Source organism: Pocillopora verrucosa, chromosome 11 (genome assembly GCF_036669915.1).
Source record: "Pocillopora verrucosa isolate sample1 chromosome 11, ASM3666991v2, whole genome shotgun sequence".
Lineage (NCBI taxonomy): Eukaryota > Metazoa > Cnidaria > Anthozoa > Scleractinia > Pocilloporidae > Pocillopora > Pocillopora verrucosa.
Window position 1 is genome coordinate 10,165,313 of NC_089322.1, and position 22,404 is coordinate 10,187,716.

The 22,404-nt window shown below is 38.5% G+C and overlaps 1 protein-coding gene across 2 annotated transcripts in view; it reads right to left on the reverse strand.

Moving 5' to 3' along the window:
• LOC131784988 (ATP-dependent RNA helicase DDX24) overlaps positions 1 to 22,404 on the reverse strand; it is a 49,717-nt gene that overhangs the window by 26,028 nt on the left and 1,285 nt on the right. Inside the window, exons 2-16 of one of the 2 annotated variants that reach the window (XM_066174409.1) lie at positions 22,304 to 22,389; positions 21,211 to 21,395; positions 20,517 to 20,677; positions 19,584 to 19,832; positions 18,534 to 18,644; positions 18,061 to 18,185; positions 17,759 to 17,892; positions 17,255 to 17,376; positions 16,852 to 17,021; positions 16,249 to 16,360; positions 15,526 to 15,643; positions 14,090 to 14,186; positions 8,023 to 8,100; positions 7,697 to 7,761; positions 7,281 to 7,381 (exon numbers count right to left, since the gene is read on the reverse strand). In XM_066174409.1, coding sequence (XP_066030506.1) covers positions 7,323 to 7,381; positions 7,697 to 7,761; positions 8,023 to 8,100; positions 14,090 to 14,186; positions 15,526 to 15,643; positions 16,249 to 16,360; positions 16,852 to 17,021; positions 17,255 to 17,376; positions 17,759 to 17,892; positions 18,061 to 18,185; positions 18,534 to 18,644; positions 19,584 to 19,832; positions 20,517 to 20,677; positions 21,211 to 21,395; positions 22,304 to 22,389 — 1,872 coding nt within the window. In that variant the 3' untranslated portion in view covers positions 7,281 to 7,322. Of the gene's footprint in view, positions 1 to 7,280; positions 7,382 to 7,696; positions 7,762 to 8,022; positions 8,101 to 14,089; positions 14,187 to 15,525; positions 15,644 to 16,248; positions 16,361 to 16,851; positions 17,022 to 17,254; positions 17,377 to 17,758; positions 17,893 to 18,060; positions 18,186 to 18,533; positions 18,645 to 19,583; positions 19,833 to 20,516; positions 20,678 to 21,210; positions 21,396 to 22,303; positions 22,390 to 22,404 lie in introns of those variants that run through there. The other variant, XM_066174408.1, reaches the window with a different exon arrangement.

Genomic DNA, 22,404 nt, shown 5'->3' on the forward strand with positions numbered 1-22,404 from the left:
CCGGGCATTGCCATCAACAATCACGCAAGAACTCGGTCCCCTGCTAGAACCAAGCGTCAAGTTTTCTCATGTCGATCGCTGTCCGTTGTTGCTTTGCACTTTGCTGGCTTCCCCGCATGCGTATCATATTATGTTGGCCATTGACTTCAGTGTGCTGGAATCGCTGTGCCATATATTTTAATGCGTTTATGCTAGTGGTGTGGACATGCAAACCGTTTTGTTAACCCGTGCTCCGATATACCTTAAGAAGAAATCCGTGCCGCATTTTAAAAATGATAACTTATCCATTATCGGCGATCTCATTGCTAGCAAGAATATGAGAGCGTAAGAAGTGTAACTAGACTGCCTATCATAGACCCGATTGTCCAAGTAAGAGCATTACCAGTTTGCAAGTCCTGTGTGAGGATTATGTTAACTCTTCATAGGTTTTATTATATTCAGTTGTAACATTTTCAATCTCATTACAAGTCCAGTGACCAGCAGGCCAAATTATTGAATTCAGATCGATGGATAACGCTCTGCAGAACGTGATCCACTAAGTCAAGGTTTTTGTCTCATGCAGCATTTGGCTCGCATAATGGTGTAATACATATAATACTATAAATTAAATTCATTATCAGAGAAAATGTAGATTTTTAAAACCGCCTTGATGGTGCCCGTGTTAAAATTAAGAATTGTGTGGATATCTAGTTGCCTCTCATTTTCGCACTTTCTTTTCATTTCGGATGCCGTTTTCAAACATGTCATAAAAAACCTTAGTGATACCCCTGCATCTGTCTGGAAATTGAAGATCTGGCCCGCACTCGACAGGAGTGGAGGAAGTATAGCCTCAAAATAAACAAAACCCAACAAAAGAAAAGATTCACTTTAACCATGACAATGCCAAATTGCGTTCGAAATGAAAAAACTCGTAAAGAAGAAGGCAATGCTTGCACAGCGTCACGGCTCATAAAAGCGTACAGTGTAGACCGAGCCATATTTAAAACTGGTTCTTTGTGGATGAGTTTGTCCTAATGGAATTAAGATCACAAATCAAGCCACCTCACCACGACCTTCTTGGGTTCAGTTTGGTATGTTGTTCGGTCATCAGGACAGAGATCGACAAGGTAGAATCGGGTCATCCGATTTCACATAACGACTAAGCCCTGCGCTTATTCCACGTCAATCGCAAATTTCACTCGGGTGTTAGTGATTACACTTACATATTACCAGATTCTCATAGTGGACGCTTGCGACGAAAGAGAAACTTCGGGGGTGTCGCTATGCGTGTTTTCTAATTGTCGCTGATGTGGGAACTATTTTAACCGTCGTAATGAAACCACGAAAACCAGATGACTATCAACGATTTTTTTTTATATCACGGTCACGATCACGATCGGAAACTGAAATTGCAATATATATAACGAATGCATGAATGAAACGCTTAACCGTGCGCTATGTCGCTAACGGCGATTAAAATCACAATCAACGTGAATTCACCAAAAAACAAATCATAAAAGCTAAATTAAACTACATCGAAGATTCAAGATCGGCTACCCGATGACCATGTTCGGCTGATTAACATCCCAAAGACTAAATGGTGGGCGTTACGTGTGAGCGTCTAGTTATTTCAAAATACTCCTTCGATTTCAAGATAATGAGTTTTACTGTTTACAACACAGTACATATGTGGCGCTGCGCCCAAGTGAAAAACTAAACTTAAACATATTGAAATAAAACTAACCAATCACTTACATATCGGTCCCGCTTGGTCCAAAGTTTTGGAACGAAAGACGAAGTTATTGCTGTTCAAGGGCGAAATCTTAAGAAACTCTGGCGTATAGGGACGCTAATTTTTAAGCTTTTATATGCGCGTGGTTACGCTAAAATATCCTATTTCAAAACCAATCGGGCAAAAGATAAACATTGTAACTAAGATCGTAACTAGGCACACAAATTAAAGTAATTGACAATTGATCTCACTAAACAAAAAATGCTGTGTCTTTGTTCGATATCCTTAACACATAGCATTGATACCAAAACACCATTCACGCATAAACTAAACGGCACAGATTCAAGGGAAGTTTAGTGTGAACGAGTCTTATAGTGATTTCTCAGTAAATGAACTTCTTTATTGGAAAGGGTTATTATCACGTCATCCTCACGTACGCCATGCACACCTACGTGTAGTTTGGCCCTCTTATCTTAAAATCTTCGTACAGCCTTCCAACGATTTCTCTCACATCCTGGGGTCTAAATACATTTAGTAGCTGCCGAGGATGTATAAGCGACTGTGCCAGAAAAGGCTTAAGGTGAACCCTAAACACGAGACCCTGCTCAACAAACGGCGGTAGACCCGCTTTTACTGAATCTCCTGCTTACTGCTGCGAATCTACATAGTCTTTTTAAAATTTTTTTATAAATGAACTCGCGCAAGGGTTGTGGACAACATTTGTCAAGCATGTGAAAATGATTTCCTTTAAAACATATGACCAACGGCAATATGTGACTGACACAATCCGAACTTTTAAAATTCGGGCCAACTGAGTAAAGAACAAACATCGGTAAATCAATTCAAATCACAATCACGAATGCGGCAAGTGGACATGTGTTGTCATACTGTGACTAGTTTCGTTGTCCAGTCGTATTATCCCGCGAGTCCTGAATGGTGGTCGTCCCGAAGATTTATGAATGCCATTGCTTCAAGTTACATTGTATCCATATAGCATCGGGGTCAAAGACTTTAAAGACGAGATTTTAGTTTATTCTACCACTGACTAGTCAACCTTGCTCAAATCAACTCTTCTCTTCCAGTCCAGGTGTTACAAGTAAGAATCTTTCTCCATTTCGTGTTTTTAATCTCCCTTCTTCTTTCACGATCAGTTGTCGACCTCGTTTGAAGAATGCAACTTACGTTTGCTTTTCTTGTTTCTTTTCTTTCTTCTTACAGCTTCAACAGCCCACTTTTTCATTATCTTCCAAATTCGTTCGGCTGTGAATACCGAAATAAAACGAACATTTAAATTGGCACATGATAGGAAAGGAAAAAAAGCAGTTACTTATTAAAAAAAAAAACATACGGACCAGAAAACCAGCGGATGGCAGCAGGAAAGAGAATATAAAAGACAAACAAACAAACAAACAAACAAACAAACAAAACAAGACAAAAGGAGCCTCAGTTGACACTAGCTCGGTTAAATCACTAATAATACTCTCACTAAAGATCACAAAACGATGTGTTTAGCAACACATCATTTTGTCCACTTAAGAGAGAATTTTTCTGGAGACCGCGTGAAATCAAAAAAATGTGGCCCTGCCTAGAAAAAGCCCTACCTCATACTTCGCTCAAAGATACCTTAGGGTAAGTCTATAAACGTGGTATAATGTTTTTGTTCAGAACTGTTTTTATTTTCTAGAAAATCACCAAACACTATATCGAGCCCCAACCGCCATAACAGTGGCCGAAATGAAAGCCGACGAGTAGGCCAACAAAAACGTTATTCTTCAAAAGCGCAAAGAAAGCAAGTCTTTCCGAATATTATCTATTTGTATACGAGGTATTAACAAATGATTTTAATCTAATAACGGGATAATTGACATAACTATGAATTATTGGCGAATATTTGAAAATCGCCAAAATTTGATTGATTAAAAATTTCATTTTGGAGTAGTTTTTCAATAAAAATTTTTCCTACTCGGTATAACTCGGAATCACTTGAGATGAGCATTTCTGAAAATTGGAAACGATGTTCTTTTCAAGGATATAAAAATTAATTGGGGCTCTTAATTACTCGAAGAAATAGCCCGATTTATTTCGTGCAAATCGCAAAGCCGCCGTGTAAACAACCGCAGATAATCCAATTATTCTTTTATTATCGAAGCCATAATTTCTTCAAAATCTTACCGCTTTGAGCTGTGCTTTATCAGAAACTCAAAATGTTACCCTTACTTTCTGAAACCAGTAATTAAGGAGTGATGTTTCCATTACTTTGTTTCAAATCGCCATGTTCACTTGAAAAGTGTTTACAACGTCCGGCTTGACCATTTACAATACTCGGAGCTGTTCATAAATCATCGCAAAACATCGCAACTCTTGACTTATTTCTGCTTCCATACAACTCCAGTATATACAAAAGTCTTTTTAGCACGATAAACCAAGATGCTTTGATTGCTTACAGTTTCAGTTAAGAAACGTTTGGCTCCCCAAATGGCACAACGATGTTCACCAACGAAGTCGTGTGTCATCACTCATGTTTGTCACGCAATCACGCTAAACGTGCACAGGACACCCAGACAGGCATTCGTCTGCAGACATCGCTGTACCGAGTGCCTGCCAACTAATATTTATTTCTTAGTCAGTGTTATGTTTTAAACAAAAACCTGCGCGAATTCACTTAAAAACGCTGTAGATCTCTTTGAGTGTTTTGAATCAGTGCCATTCTGAAAAACTACTTTTTGACGTTTTCGTAAATTTAGTCACCCCCTGGTACTGACTATACATGCGTTGTTATCGACTCTATTTCCACGACTACGCGCTTGCAAAGATTTCTATTTATCCATAGGCACTTTAAGCATGACGTTTAACGGCAAAACGGCAAACGCAAGCTTGCCTTTCATTTTGTTACCTATTTATGGAATTCTTAAAAAAATCCTGCACAAAAAATAAAATAAAATAAATCAAACCACTTAATTCCGTGTACACACGCCTAGAGACAGACGACAGAAATTGAATTTTTGACGTTCGCGGGAAAAACAAACGTCATGCGTAACTCTCAAATGACGAACTTCCCAGTTAACTAAAACAACTGGAAGTTAATTGTCTTGTGCTCCGTGATTATATACATCACCTACGTGTCCCTAGTGGATCGATAAAGGTCTACCATGACAGTGGCAGGCAGACAGGTTCCACGGTGAGGCGTTCTTTTCTAATGACACTGGAAAAATTCTACCGACTATGTAAACAGAACAACAGACTAGCAATTTCGTGCTTTATCTAAGCACTTTGAACGTTAAACTTCACTAAAAACGTAAATCTTCGAGTCACAAAGTCGGCCGCTTGTATCAGGCCGCGAGACATTACGTGTTATTTGATATCGCCTGACTGTGGGTCATTACAAGTACATTTTTTAAAGCTTTGGACTTACACAATCTCTGTTTTTTTGTTTTTGTTGTTGTTGTTTTTTTTTAAATTTTCCTTACGACAGCGTCGCTCATCAATTTAAACCTTTCGATTTTGTACCTTGATTGCTACGATGATAATGGCCATCGCTTGACAGTTTTCTCAACTCGAACTCGGAAAAAGTTGTTTCCTGTACCTTAATCAAACAATTAATCGGCCATTCTTTGAGATCCCGAATTCTCGACAAGACAGAGGCGGCGTACCCTCGGAGATTGAAGAAATCAGGAAGTTCCTCCATACCAGCTAACTGAATGGGTTTTATAAAGCAAAAAAGAAAGAAAGAAAGAAAGAAAGAAAGGAAAGAATACAGTGTCATATACTTTAGGTGTTTTCCTGGTCAATGAAACCAATATTCAAGCTACATGTAATTCGTCACTGCTGACAGGTACAGCTAAAACAAAGGGCTTCGATCTTGCTCACGTAAGGCTGCTTACGATGAACGGAGCTATCGAGATACCGAAATATTGGAAGGTAACGTGAATATCGATGCCCGTGCTAAAATGAGATCGACTTCCGATTCAAACATCATTCACGCCCACAGCCTGTTTGTGTGCTGATATTCTTTCTCACATAAGCGCAGAGGGACTATAAGAGAAGCTTTTCCTGCAACTCGACTTCGCTTATCTTGGGAACAGCATCCCCCAACTAATCTTTGAAAGGAGCAATTGATTTCCATTTGGTACGCTCACCTCTTAAAAAATCGGCGGCCAAACGAAAACACCATTTTAGTTTGCTTTGGAAAATTTATGGCGCGACGCTCATTATGGTTAGAAACTGTGCCTAATCTAATTAATTTTTTTAAGCGCTGAGTATTTTAGAAAGCTACTCCCAATTTAATTTTTCCACTCCTGCACCTATCTACCCTGCAAGCCGTCACAATTTACCAAAATAGGATAACACATTTTTTTACGGTCGTTAAAAATTAATGCAGTGAAATTTCCTCTATGCTGTAGTAACATATACCTAATTCATTTAGCAGTCTAGGGTGACGCATGAGTGGTATCGCGCTTAAAAAATGCAAACAACGGTAATTTTAAATTCTGGATTTAAAACTTTTTCCCCGAATAAAAAATAGGGGATAAGAAGGAAAGAAAATAAGAGCGTATTGGTAACCGAGCCTCCTTTCGAGTGACATGTTATGGCGTGACACCATCGCAAAAAACGAACGTCAATGATTCATTTCATCTGTCAGGATGCTCTGGCTCGTTCTATAAAAACAAACTTCCATTCTTATTGTGAAAGGCAGACTTGTAAAATGTGAGTGTTCCAAGCTGAAATATGGTTATAACTGTCCAGCAATGCGACGTTTTCGGCAGGAACCTTCGTGAGATGTGTTCACTGTGATTTGGTATACACCGCCTGAAGTGCTGTACTATCGAAGCTGTTGTCAAGTCTCTTTATAACAGATTGAGGCAAGGAACCAATCTTAGAAAGGTGTTTTTCGCCAGGTGAGCCTAAGAAATCCAGTTTACAATCTAGTATAGGTCAAAGCGATAAGATTTTGTTGGAATTATGGCTTCGATAGTAAGAGGCACTAATTGGATTATCTGCGGTTGTTTACATGGCGGTATTGCGATTTGCACGAAATAGACGGGCTACTTCTTCGCAGTAATTAAGAGCCCCAAATTATTTTTATATCCATGGAAATAACATTCTTTCCACTTTGTAAAAATGCTCATCTCAAGTGATTCCGAGTTATACCAGGTAGGAAAATTATAATTGAAAACTGCTCCAAAATGTAATTTTTAATCAATCAATTTTGGCTATTTTCAAATATTCGCCAATAGTTCATAGTTATGTCAACAAGCCCGTTATTAGATTCAAATCATTTTTTAATACCTCGTATACAAATAGGTAAAATTCAGAAAGACTTGCTTTCTTTTGCGCTTTTGAGGAATAAAGGTTTTGTTGCCCTACTCGTCGACTTCATTTCGGTCATTTTATGGCGGTGGGGCTTGATACAGTGTTTGGTGATTTTCTAGAAATAAAAACAGCTCTGAACAAAAAAATTATACCACGTTATAGACTTACCCTAAGGTATCTCTGAGCGATATGAGGATAGTGATTTTTCCGATCATGTGCCACCTCCCACGCGGTGATCAAAAAAAATTCGCTCTTAATACCTTTGATCCCTGGCATTATAAGGGATCCAGTTTTAGTCGGGTTACTTTCCACTAAAACCAGCAGGAATCAGAGGTGTCTTCAGCAAACCAGTAAGTTCCGCTGTAAAATAAAACGGCACTGATATAGATTCTATAAAAAAATTTACCAATAAATGAAAGGAGCACTCGACTCAGGCTAAGCTAACGCTAACCCACACAAGGCTGGAAATCAAGACTGTTCACTATCTCTTCATGCTTTCCTTTCACATAGAACTCAACGTAAGAACCATGGGAACAATAATCCTCACCCCACCCTACTACTACAAGCCAAATGTAACCTATTTTGATTGCACTAAGATATCATCAGCCTGCAAGATCCATTATTTTGGTGGGACTGTCAGTACAACCATTGTCTGCCTTAACTAAAGTTGATTACCTTTCAATTGCTTCAGCTTTACTTGTCGCTCTTTCCTTTCTCCCTGATCTCCGAGATCTTCCAGTCTGTTAAAACTCTTTTAAGGAAAATAAACTGAAACAGGACAGTGTATAAAATGTGACATCAAACCTTCAAGACAGTAAAGTTCCAGAACACCAGTTCCGCCCGTTCCGTTGAAATGTTTTCTGACAATAAATGCATTCAAGCCTAAACCACCTAAGACTGATGTTGAAGCTGGTAGTCTAGTTAGTCCCAGACCATGTGATAGCACACAGGAGCGAAGAATGTGCATGAAAATGTATGAATTATCTCATCGAAAAAGATACAAATCTTCGTCAACTTCAATGTCCATGGCTTTGGCAGAGGCAAGTATCCAGTCATTACTTGACTTTTTGCGCCTAAATCTGTGAATATGGTTCGATGGCTTTCATTAAAGGGGGAGTTTAGGACAAAGAGAAAGGGGGGGGGGGGGGGGGAGGGTTGAAAGGAATTGAGAATGAAGGAGAGGACATCCGTAACTGCGTGAACAATTCTTTGTGCGAAAAATGCTGCGCTGTCAAGCTCGATTATCAATTTGGGCCTTTTTCTTACGCGAAAAGACAAACAAACAAAACAAAAAACGAAGGGCTTGTTGAAGGCCTAAATGTCATAAACTGTCCTAAATGTAATAAAGTCCTAAATGTAATAACATTTGGTCCTAAATGTAATAAAGTCCTAAATGTAATAACATTTGGCCCTAGGTGTAATTAGCCTCCAATGCAATCGTATAACTCCTTCAGTGCATTGTTGTTACGGCGGACATCCACATTGAGATGTTGAAGTGACAGCTGTTGCACCAAAAACCGCTGACCAGTATACATGTCTCATTACGGGCTCGCTGATACCGATCAGCGTCTTTTTACTTGCTAGACATAAGTCGAGAAGCATTGACCGCAAAACCGTATACTGATAAAAAAAATGGCATCAAATGACAGCTGACAAAATAATGAGTACGCTGACCAAAACCTCTTCATATGTCACTGGCTCAGACTCTTAGGTACAATAAATTTGGGAAAATTGGATAACATTATACATGTGTGATCGGTGATGGACTTAACAAGTCATAAACCAAATTACAAACTTGGACAAGGGAGTCCGCTGACTTGTAGGTCGGACAATTTGCAGGCTGGGCTACAAATTTTTTTTTCTTTCCTTGCCTGCATAGACCTTCTTAGCATGCACATTTTGTTTACCAATTCGGATCTCGTGACAGCACTCTAGAGGGTTGTTACTTTAAAATTCTCGAATATCTCCCTGAGTATATGAATATGGACAAAATAATTGTTCTCCTCGAGAGAACAAAAGTGGGACAATTATGTTCTCCTGATCTTGAAATGCCTGCAACAAATGCGACAAACGAATAAGGTATTGCATGTGTCTCCATCGAATCATATACTCAGTGACTTACATTTAACAGGTGTAAATGCAAAGAAGTTACTGACCAGTACATCATCACAAATCACCGGCTCAGATTGCCAATCACAAAACAGACACTTAACAAAAATCTGGTGCATGTCATGAACGAGCTCACTGATGCAAAATTTTGAGCTCCAAAATTAAAAGGAACGGAAAAGGTTCCTGGAAGAGGTAGTACTGTAATTCGAAATAAGCAACAGGTCTTTTTAGCGCATACTTGTTGCTCGATTACGTTTTTATATAAGGCCGGAAACAGTCACACGAGTGATTTATAATGAACATTAAAAATGGTTGTTTATGTTGAAGGCTGTAAATGATGTCTCGGTCCCCAAAAACTCACGCAAAAATTTGTTCCCTTGCTTTCTCCGAGATGTGAGTACAACTAATCGTATAACTAACGGTATACAAATTGATTTCAAGAATTAAAAAAAAACGGACTTTTCTTCTACTGAATTAGCACTATGAGAATAACATGCACGTAAAGCGCTTAACTTTCCAGTTTCAAAGTAACTGGCAGTAACACAAAGATTTGCCCAGCAACGTTGAATTGATTGGTTGAACTGAGTGTGGAAAAATTCTTGAGTGCGGATCCGACTGATAAACATTTCACGAGCCTGTGAAATATTCCGGCAGTTTTCTTTGAGATCTAGATCGAATGTGGAACGCTAGTGCTTGCATTGATTCAACATGAGATTTATTGTTTTAGCTGTTGTGATTTTAGCATTACTAGCATCATTGTGGGATAGGTCTGTGGCCCATAAAGATCGTGAAAACTTCGAAGGGAATCGGAAACCCTCTGTTTTAGCAGACGACGTTCATGAAGCACTGCTCGACCTTGTTGAAGGCAAGGCACAACCACCGGTGAAAGAACGGACGAGAGCAATGCGTGCAGCTGCTGTGCGATACTGGAGAGCCGGCGGCAAGATATCAGTGAAAGCAGACCATGGTGATAAGGCACTTTATTACGAGGGGCGGCGACTGTTAAAATCATCAGAGGTTAACAAAGTAGTGGTTGAGGAATTTGAAAGGACGAAAGGATCTGGTGCGGTGAAGTTGGCTTGCTCACTGAGGGACAACTTTTTAGGAGTAAGTCGAGCTAAAATACAAACCATTCTAAACACGGACAAAAGTCATTATCGCCGAAATGCTAAGTTTCTTAATAAGGCGAAGCTGAAACCTATCAGAGCCAGAGATGTTCATGTTAGGCACCAAATAGATTTGATGGATATGAGCAAAAGAGAATCCGTGAAGATGAATGGACATTTTTACAGATACGTTCTAACAGTGATTGATGTTTTCAGCCGTTTCCTTTGGCTTCGTCCTTTGGAAAGCAAATCAAGCCAGGTTATTGCAAGTGAACTGGAATCTATTTATATGGAACATGGATCGCCAGAAATAATACAGTGCGACCAAGGAGGGGAGTTCAAGAAAGCTTTGAAATTACTTTGCGATCGCATGAATATAAAATTGGTTTACAGTCGCCCGCGCCATCCCCAATCACAAGGCAAGGTGGAACGTTGCCACAGGACACTAAGATCCAAGATGGAATATGACCTTCAAAAAATGGGTCAAGACGGTGTAAACTGGGCGAAACAGCTCCCTCTTTATCAAAGAATTCTAAATAACGACCCTAAGGAAGTAATAGCTTACAAAACACCATTCGAAATATACTTTGCACGAAAGTGCAACGCCTTTAGAGAGAGCAGATTACAAGACGAAATCCTTCCTAGCGCTGGGAGGGTTCGCCCAACTAACAATGACCGTAATCGGCGTTCCCGGCAAACTTTGAAATTACGAAAGCAAGCAAAAAGAGCCACGAGCAGATGTGACAAGCGGATGCAGCGAGCACAACTTCGCTTAAATCTGCCCTCGGTTTACAGCATCGGAGAAAAAGTGTATATACGTTTGAGAGGGAAACCATCGAATAAACGGCATGTGACGGAGGGTCGTATCGAGAAACGTAAGATCAAGTTGCATACCTATAAGGTTTTATACACCTCACCGCTTTCAGGAAAGGAAGAAAGGAAATGGGTCACCGTGGACGATATCACAAGCATAACACTAGAGCGAGAAAAACAGAAACAAAAATGCGCCAAGCTGTCTAAAAAGAAAAAAATTGACCACTACAAAAAGTATTACATACCTATGAGAAGAGACGATTATGCAAAGGCTATTGAAGATCAGGGTTTTAAATTGGTCTACAATCCTCTTGGAGATGGCAATTGCCAATTTGCTGCACTATCGCATCAGGCAAAGAGACTAGGCATTTTGAGATCTCCTGAAACCATGAGGAAAGAAATAGTAGAGTACTTAAAAAGTAATCCGTACGATAGCGATGGCTTCCCACTTTTGGAGCATTTGGCAGATGATGAGTTCGCTTGCTGGGACGATTATATAACTCATATGGCGCGAGATGGGACCTATGGGGATCAGATTACGCTTTATGCAGCAGCAAACTTGTATAATATCGATATCCAAATAGTTTCCTCTCTAGGAGTTGGTGGGCAGCATGTGTTCAGTCCGTCAGCAAGTGTTTCAGCAGCTAGCTCGGCATTGGTGACGACACGGACATTGCTACAGATACAGCTAAGGGACTTACTCATGAAAGCCGAACAAACGAGACAGAGTATGAATTGCAAAATGAAGTCGACAATGGTATAGCGAATGATGGTGATAAGCTGATGGAGGTTCAGTTTGTTTCAGATGTAGACATCGACTTATTTGCGGCGAGAGGAGATGACGAATGTCACATTGGAAAACTTCCAAATGAAGTTTTAGAAAAAATCTTAGAAATAGTGTTAGCGTCATCGGCCATCCTGTTTGCTGGTAATGCATGCCACACATACCAAACATTACGTAAAGTTAATACACGATTCAGGGCGTCGGTGCAACGTCTGAAACGATTTCTACCAAGGCTTCATGTTTCTGGTGGATTGAAGTCTTGTTTAATCAGCGCTCGAAGCCTTCTAAAAAAGTATGGTCCTTTAAGCAGTCTATTGATCGAGCCGAAGAAAATCATTTCTAGTCCAAAGTGGGCTAATGCTTGGCTGGAAGTTCAAGTGGATGAACTCGATTGGTACGTAATCATTGGAATTTTTTGGAAGAGAAATTGACGGCAAATGATGATAAACTAGCATGCTATTGTTGATGTTATCGTTCGTGTTAAAGTCGTTAGTAGTGATGCACCATTTTAGAGCAGTTTGAATGATTTCGCTGTATCACATGTTAATCCAAAAGTATTATTATCAGTAGTGTTACTGAAATTTTGAACATCAATGTTATTCAGTGTCAAATGATTTAATGAAGCATTTGAGTTCATTTATAAGAATGACTATCTTGATTTATTCAATTTTGAACCTAGGATGTTGCATTTCTAGCCCTCTATGGCTTCACTCCGCCTCGGTAACAGTTCATGTACCATATGACTATAAGTGGAAACTGTTGAGCCATCTTTTTTCATTTATTTATTTATCTATTCATTTTCTCCCCTCACGACGGGGAGAAGAGATGAAGACAAAAAATGAAATAAAACTTGAGATTGACTGCGGTATATATTTTTTCCCGATATTTCGGTTCAGGAACTGATGAACCTGTCTTAAGGGGCTAAAGGAAAAAAAAAGAATGGTTCATTAGACCATCAACTGACCATCATGTGTTGAATGCTGTAGCTCAAGAGTTCAATTTGACGCTCGCGTGGAAAAAAAGCCACATGTCGAGACCTGTGATCGTGAAATGGGATAAGATATGATTGGTCAGTAGATATCTAGCTCTGTAAGTCACTTTATCATATAGCTAGCAGCGCCCGCGGGCAAGATGAAGTGAATCCTGTGTTCTGATTGGATACCTGAGCGGGCAAGATGATTCCCTCGCCCGTTCGAGATTCCCCGAATTGATACCGCGCAAGAAAACTCATAAAGTTCGTAAATTTTGGACAATGTCGACATATACTTAGAAAAAATTAAACGACCCTCTTGGGTTTATTGTACTAAAAAAACAGTTGGCTTTCACTCTCGGCTCTCCAAATAAACAAGTCATTCTTGATTCTTATCAAAGCGAAATCTTTTTGCTATACAATGAATCCCTTAACGTTTAAGCCAAGAGAATATAAACTCTCTTGCATTGACCAAGCTTGTTCAGTCAAGATGAATGGATATTAGCCTCGTTCTTTTTCTCCTTTTTTTTGGACCAAGACTTCGTCTCAGTCCCTAAAAACGCAAAAACAAATAAAAAACTCGGCCAATATCCAGCCATTTGACCTCACGCTTGGTCAATAACGCATAGGAATATATTTCATGCAGACTCATACAAATCTTGCAAGGGAAGACAGTACAAAAAATGCACTTCCGAGCCCGGAATTTGTCAGACGTATAGGTCAGTGGACTACCTTTTTCTTGTAACGCGGTTCATAAGGTGTTAACTTCAGCACTGATCACACAAGTTATCGTCAAAATCTGTTTCACTTAAGAGTTTGAGCCAATGATATAAAGAGAGCTCTTGGTCAGAGTTCTCATTGTTTTTGCGTCTGTCAATTTGATGCCAAAAGCACATCAGTATAAGGTTTTGTAGACAATGCTTCTCAACCTACGTCTTTAGCATATAAAAAGATGCTGATTAACATCAGCGAGCCCGCAATATGCCATGAGGATTGGTCAGAGGATTCTTTGGTGCAACAGCTGTCACTTTAACATCTCAATGTGGATGTCTGCTATAACAACAGTGCGCTAGCGCAGTTAAACGATTGCATTGGAGGCTTATAACATTTAGGACCAAACGTTATTACATTTAGGACTTTATTACACTTAGGACCAAATGTTATTACATTTAGGACTTTATTACATTTAGGACAGTTATTACATTTAGGACTTCAACAGGGCTAACCAAAAGATAATTGCCATATTTCTCTTTTCCTTTCTTTTTTTTTCTTTCATCTTCACCTACTTGTGTTCTTCTTTGTCAATTTGCTTGGCGAGAGAAATTATTTTCCTAATGGAGGAAATAAAAGACACATCAACTGGAAAGGAGTCTAGCTCGTTTCCTGCAACACGAAATTTGAAAAAGAATAAAATCAAGAAAACAAATCTGAACAAAAAAATGAAACAAACAAACAAACGACACGAGAGACTGTAAGTTAACCCTTACACGCCTATTCATGACTAGCATCTAGTTTCTTCTGACAGCATCACTCCTGAATCAAACATAAAGGTCACGAGAATAAAGGGAACGACCATCTAAAGAAACTCTTGATTATTAAACAAACTCTCCTTGTTAGTTCCATCGAAAATTCATGGAAAATGGTGTGGAGAAAATGCAAACTGATTTTTAAGGGTGTAAAGGGTTTAAATTGTTAAATTGTAGTCGGGCTCAGTAAACTCCTAGAGTCGATTGCGATGTACCTTTTCCTTCTAAAATATTGGTTGCAGCTAAAAGAAATATTTATCATCTAGAGGGGTATCATCTTCGTGCCATGAAAAATTTTCTTAACCATGTGATCCATACGAGTGACCAACCTCCAACTTCTCCCAACGACTGTCACCCCAAGTAAATATTTTTAAAAAGGTTATAAATGTATCAAACACAAGATATTGGGTACTTAAAATTAACCTCTAACCTTGTTATCAAATGGGTATCCAATCATTCTCCTGTTAACAAAGCTATCCGTACACGCATTAGGTATGATCTATGGAGGCAATGGTCCTCGAAATGCTCCGAACGCACACGCAAATCTTTTGGAAGAAATGTCCTTCCAATGGCAGGAATCCATGAACGTCAATAACTATTGTATTTTGGCGAGCTAACAAAGCGAAGCTTGGTATCCTGCTTGGTTTTTACCCGACTTATGCACTCGAATGCTCCGCTATTAACCATTTTGCGAGGGAAAACCCCAGGAAACCCAACTACGAATGAACGGAGCAACCATTACACGTCATCAACCCAAAATGCCTTGCGTACCTAACAAGATGGCGAACGCGGGTGGTTCGAACTTGCCGTGAAGGCCAGTTTTGAAAGCGGAAAAAAAAATTAACAAGGTTACAGGTATGGTTTCAAGGACCAGATATCTTGAGTTGATATATTTTGAGCCCTTTTACCAGTATTTGTTTTAAAACTGCAGGTTCTCTTTAAAGCCACGAGAATAGAGGAAATGATCACCAACTAACGAAGCTCTTTGATTGTTAGACGAAATCTCCATGTCAACACCTTAAGAAATATATAGAGAACAGTATGCATGGAGAATTGTTTGCATACTAACGTTGAGGCGTAAAGATTTATCTAACTAAAAAGGAAATGTAGGCACCTTAAACTGAGGGGGATTTCCAAATAACCTTTTAGAGTTTAACTGTTAAAGAGATACGTTGGAGATAATAAAGATACATCACCTCCATTAAGCGTCTTCATAATTTTTTTGTATGATCCCATTTCTTCTGGGCCAACAAGAACGACACTCAGACCTTCCCTGCTCGCTCTAGCTGTCCGTCCACTGCGGTGAATGTAAAGCTGTTAACAAACACAGAGAAAGAATTTAGGAACGCAGGATCACATGAGATGGTTGCGCTAAAGTTAATACTTACATTGTGGTTACATCATTACACAACAGTTCATTATTAAACGAGATACAACTGAGGACGATAAACGATAACAAACTGATCCTTCCATATAAACTGCATTTGGAGAACAGAGTCAATTTTTTTTTTTAAATCAAAAATCATTAACTGAAATGAATTATGTTTTGATTTCGGTAGGTAAACCTCACACATTAACTCAAATTGGAAACAAAACAAAAACGTAGTAAATGAAGTTTTAAAAAGTAAAGCGATACAGTAAAATAAATTTAGAGAAAGAATTCGGGCGTCAACGGCGTTCGAACTTTGCTATCCACATTCTGGTTGAGCTTCTCTTACAGTTGAGACTTGTAGCCCACACCTTGGTCAACGCATGGTTGGTTGAAGCAGCGTGCCTCCCAAAGCCTTTTGTCAAGATAGAGTTTCGCAGAGAATGAAAGCACTGCCGCCAAAAAGCAATCGCTTCCGTTCCCGCCTACGGCACAGGCTAACCACCGACACAAGCTAACCAACCGTACACGCATACTTGCGCGCACTTACATCAGGGTCCTTCGGGACTTGATAGTGAATTACATGCTCAACAGCTGGTATGTCCAAACCTCTCGCGGCAACATCTGTAGCCAGAAGTAAGCCACTCGCACTTTGCTTAAATCTAACAGGCAAGAAAAAAATCAGCCAAAATTTCATGCTGGTGTAAAATAAGTCCTATCCAGCTTTAAATATTCTCTGAAGGGGGAGAGGGGCGGGTTTTAATCAGTCAAGGCGATCCAGTTATAGTCTATATATAAAGGAAATTCCATTGTCAATCAGGATTGGTTTAATAGGTCAGTCAGGTCGTAAACTAAACTCACTGTTTTGATGAAAAAAAAAATAGTAATAAGATCAGGATGATTCTGATCCAAGGCCACATAACACGCGTGTCGCCTCGTGTTTTGCGCAAAGCAAGTTGCAGAATAAAGAACGTGAAAGACGCAACAGGAAAAAGCACGTTATCTACAAAATTAGGTTCCTAATTGTTGCTTTGATCTGTTTTGCTGTTTTTTTTCCTTTGTTTCGTGGGTTTTTTTTTGTTCTTGGTTTTTATTCTTCTTTTTGTTTGTTTCGTTTGTTTCATTGTTTTTTGTATTTTCCATTTCACCCGACCTGTCTAAATTCTTTAATCTTTGCCTTTGTTGCATGCTGGCGTGAAGAACCCACGGGTCAAAGTCCAGTAGCCTAAACAAAGAGCCCAGTCTCCTCACACAGTCCACGGTGTTGGAGAAAACCAAAGTACGGCCTGGGTACCGGGAAAGGAAATAGTAGAGATATAGGTCCTAGAAAGAAAATTCAAAATAAATCTTAATGAGGTGATTTTTACAACAACTGTATGTTTCCTAGTTCTCCTTCGATTTCACTTGGTACACCTCTGTGGCTCCGTGGATCATGTTCCTAGACAGTGCGGTGTACATGTAGATGCATTTGGCTCAAAACAATAATAAAAAGTAATAAAAAGTGTATCCTGGATCTTGAAGTGTTTCGCTTCCTTGTCAGCTCAACTATTACAAACCTTCTCTTCAATTGCACATGAGATCTTTGCTTCCGTCAGGGTTTCTACGGTTCCTCTCTTGTTAGTGACATCGATAATTTTACAACTGTTCTTCTGCAGCCCAACTTTGTCCATCAGCGACACTAAAAATGTAAAATGCAAGGAGTATTGCTGTTGACGGAAGAACACAAGCCGATCAACTTAATCATGTTTAACTAAGATGTTAGATAACAAAGACAAAAGCAAAAACAAAACACAATAAAACTTTGACACACTTGATAAAGCCGCAAATTTTTGGGTTTTAAATGATGGATAATTTAAATCATTTCATTCCTTCAGTAATAGCTGATAAAATACGTTGATGCTATCTCTAGCTTCTATTACTCTGAGTCAAATATGCCGTGATTTACCTAAGCCTTCTTCACTTGTGATCTTCTTTTCTTTTCCTTTCCTCTAATAGCTGATAAAATACGTTGATGCTATCTCTAGCTTCTATTACTCTGAGTCAAATATGCCGTGATTTACCTAAGCCTTCTTCACTTGTGATCTTCTTTTCTTTTCCTTTCCTCTTAAACGACTTTGGAAGAGTTAAAGTTGCAGAGAAAATAAACTTCTGTAGATGTCTTCGCTTTGCAGTTCCTTCATCTTCATCATTATCACTGCGAAAAAGAAACACTAAAGTTAAAATTTTATAAAAAGAGAGTCATTTACCTCAGCTTACAGGTTGGCTGTCAAGAAAACCATTTCAGAAAGAGAAGCCTGAAAAAATTAAAGTTTCAATGGAAATTGAAGTCCATTGCTAATATAAATGTAGATGTGGTATGTACCTCTTTCTATGAATGAGCTCCAATATTGAAGACAATTCTTGAAAGTGGCCTTGCTCCACCATTCTGTCTGCCTCGTCAATTACAAGATATCTCAAGTGCTCCAAACGGCAGACATGCTCTTCCCCCTGAAATTAAACGCCGCGAGCAGATATCTCTAGAATCATCCATTTGATATAAAGAGGCTACACTCCAATTTGACTGTTGGTTATTGAAAAAAAAAGAAAGAAAAAAAAACACGCCAGGTAATGATGTTTACATAGCAGTGGAAAATGCTTACAGTTGTGCTTATTATTTTTACGGCGTTTTACGAACGGAAAAACTTACGCGACATTGGAAATCCAACTTTATGCTAAAAACTACACAGGTCAACCGATCTCAAGAGAAACATACCTACATGTACAAGTGTGTGTCGACTGTTTCAGATCTCTAAAAGAAAGTGAATCAGTACAACTTATGATACATGAGGTACTTACATCGGAAATCAAATCCCACAGTCTTCCCGGGGTGGCTACTATTATCTCAGGACACTTGTTTAAAAGTCTCTGTTGTTTTTGAGGTGCCATTCCTCCAAACACAGCGACAATCTTGGAAAATAAATTTCAGTTTCAATTGTTTATTGATTCAAATAATTTTGAGGGACTTTGCTTGCTGGGTATTTCTCTGATAAAAGATACACGTTGAAACAGGACTAGAAGGGGCGGCAAGGGAGGGGAGGGTAGGGGGTAAATGGTACATCATAAGGGGTAGGATTGAAATTCTCTGAACAAAAGGGTTTGTATATACTTTGCTGATGAAGGGGCGAAGATAACATCAATATTTCAGCCCAGAATATGATACCACAAAACAATACAGCAAGGCGTGGAATTGCGCCTAATACAGGCGCCAATACGATTAAATTTTTCTCTTTGATGACCAAATCCTGAAAATTAGTCGCCAAATTGGCGAATGAGTTAAAAAGATTTGTAAAGATAAATCCGCGGCAAACTTCCTCGTTAAGTTTGTTTCCAAAAATGGTGAGCTTGAACGTTGTATATCATCCATCCCAGTGTCCACTTTGTGGCACGTAAAATATCTTTTTCCTAACATAATTTTGGAGGGTCTATCTAGAACGCTGACAGCGGAGAAAAATTGGTTTTGTTTGTCTTTAAAAATGGCGACCAACTTTTTTCGAACTGGCTACCACTTTGAAAGATTTAAGAGCCAAGTGGCCACCAGGAAAAAAAACTACACGCCCTGTTCAGTTTATGTTTATGTCAGCGTTGACTCATTGTCAATTTAAGTTGCTTAAGCTTATTGAGGCTACAAATTGATGTTTCCAAAAGAAAATATAAAAAACACTTTCCAAACAAGAGATAGGTTTGCCTTCTGCTCTACTGAAAAAAATAGTATTAAATAAAGGCTATCGAGACAAAATTGACTTATGCCAATAAAAATAAAGTGATAATTGAGTTTCTAACAATGGAAAACAGAATCTAACTGTGGAGGTAACTTCCAAATTGTCAATTTAAGTACATAAAGTTTACCTCTAAAGATGTATGTTTTGCAGCCTGTTTGAGATGATTTTTTATTTGTATAGCCAATTCTCTGGTTGGTGTCATTATCAACGCCAGGAGTGGTTTCTTGAGCTTGGATGTTCCAGTACCAGTTTCTGTGGCTTCTGTAGCATTATTTTTGGTAGCATTTTCTGTAGTTTCTCCTGCTTCTTGACTGGTCTTCTGGCCAAGGATGTGGGTGAGAATTGGAATCCCAAAGGCCAGTGTTTTACCAGAACCCTTGTAAATACAAACAATTTTTAAAATTAATACACTTAAATAACATCCTCCTTAAAAACCAGCCATTCTTGAAATCAAAACTTCTCTCAAGTGATTTTATCATAACTTCAACAGAGAATTTCAGAGCATCATCCTACGTATGATATGAGAACTAAGAAACTTACAGCAATGTCATTGTAATGCACATTCTTGCATAAAGAATATTCTGCCAACCAACTATAGTATTATAACACCTACATATTGAGGGAAGAACTATCAAATTATTTCTTAAGAGATTAAAATTTAACTTTCAATCCATCTGTCAGTCAGTCTGAGTTCTTTCAAGAGGTACACTATAAACATACTTTCAGCTCAACGGCTCTCCTCAAGAGTGCTTTTACAAAAGTCATATTTGTAATTATTCAACACTCTCTTAGTACTTAGACATTAATTCAGGTCAAAGACCAGCTCTAAAGTAACAGAAACTGTTTGCTATAATGTGTGAGAAAGTCTTCTAACGTGTAAATGAGCAAGGTGTACATCATAGTAAATACATGTACATGTTGAAAAAGTATTTTTTCCACTCTCTCTCTCCCTCTCAAAAAAATAAAAATAATTATTTAAAAAAGTTGTGGAACCAAGTAAACAAACAATGGATATAGCAAAAGAGACCTCTACCAATCCAACTGCTCTGATTCAACTCACTGTTTCTGCTGCACCAATGATGTCCCTGTGGTGGAATATTGCAGGTGGAAGGGAGAGAGTCTGTATAGGGGTTGGCGTAGTAAAACTTTGTTCACTGAGTCCTCTCTGAGCTTCTTTGGGAACACCAAGGACTTCCCAAGCACTCATATCTGCCATGGGCTCTAAAGTTTAGTTCATTCAAAATGAACAATTTAGCTATAAAATATGACTGCATCTCAACCTCATACTGTAGTGTTGGTGGGAAATATCATATTATTACAGCTGTGTGTGTTGTGGTTCAATTTTATCCTTGGTTCAAATTTTATTTTGTTTTGTTTTTGTTTTTTGGGTATTGCAATGTATGATAACGAGTTTGAAACAAAGGAAATTAAAATTTGAACCAAGGATAAAATTGAACCACAATATATGCAATGAGTTATTTGTACCTGGCTGAATATGAAATATGTCAATGAAGGTTACATAATCTAAATCAATGAATACTTTATTAATAAATAATAACAATCATAATAATAACCAACTTATTGGTAAAATTACATAATTTATAGAAAATTATATCTTTGCCAACACAATATTATCTACACAAAATGTGTCTGATTCTCTTGTTTATAGAACATTTCACGTACAATCATAGGGGTAAAATATTGTACTTTGTTTTGTGCATTTTCCATCCATAATTCCAGAAAGTAATTCTTACCTGGAGGATCTTCCATCAGTCTATTGTCAGTGACCATTTCTACTCTGTTTTGCTCTTCTGACTGGGCTTTACTTTGGGCCTTGTTTTTCTTTTTCCTCTTCTTTTTTCCCTTTGTCTGTTGGTCATTCTTTGTGCTTTTTTCAAGTTGTGTGAGTGGTGTGGTATCTGTTTGTTCCTGATTATCCTGAAGATATAAAATCAAAGGAGAATACTGTGTAGCTTTTTTGCATATTTTTTTTTCTGTGAGCCAAAATTTTAGAGAAAACCAAAAAAAAGCCTGTATCCTTAAATACAAATAATTGTACATGTATGTGTAAAGACTGAAAAAATGCATGAGCATGAACCCTTGGGCCAGTGCAGTCTGCTGTCTTTGAAAAACTAAGGACAAATTGCTCTCAAAATGATTTTGATGACTTGATGTATTTTCATGTAGTTCTTGTGGAGAGTGTTACTGTTGTTTCTTTTTGCTTGTTTGTTTTTTTTTTTTTTCATTTAAGGTACGACTAGCAGTTATCTTTAGTTTGTTTTGTTTCTGATGTCAAACACACCCAATCTAACTCAGGAGTCAAGTAATTCCATTTGAGTTGAATTGAGTTGATTGAACAACATTTTCAACCTTGCCTTGGAGCAGGTTGAGGATTATTTATTAAGTGTCATGAAATTCGACTTTTAGTAGGACATTTCCACTTTACATGGGATGGTTCATTCAGATTTTCAGTATCACAAGATGACTTAACTGCCAATTAACTTCTGGTGGGACATGGTTTGATGCTACTCTGGGTTAAAGATTTAATGAATGTAACTGCAGAAGTTACAATTAATAGACCCAACATTTTGACACTCCTATCTAGTGCCTTCATCAGGGGTGATCTAAACGCTGCAGCAAAAGGTCCTGTTATACCATCCCTAATTAGCTACCTTTTTTTCTGACAAGGTGTAAATAGGTGTCAGGAAGTAAGCCGCCATCATCATTAAAGGAGCGCGGGTGGAGTTAATATGCCAGGCTTCCAAACAAAGGCGCTGATGGTAACACCGATTAGTGGTGATAATTTTAGAATTATCCCACCCAATTGTATGGTTAGTTAGGCATGTGTGCTCCAATAAAGCTGAATTTTCTTTTTTGCAAAAGAAAGCTGCTTTTTGATGTTCTTTCAAACGTGTACCAAGCTGATGTTTGGTCTGTCCAGTGTATTC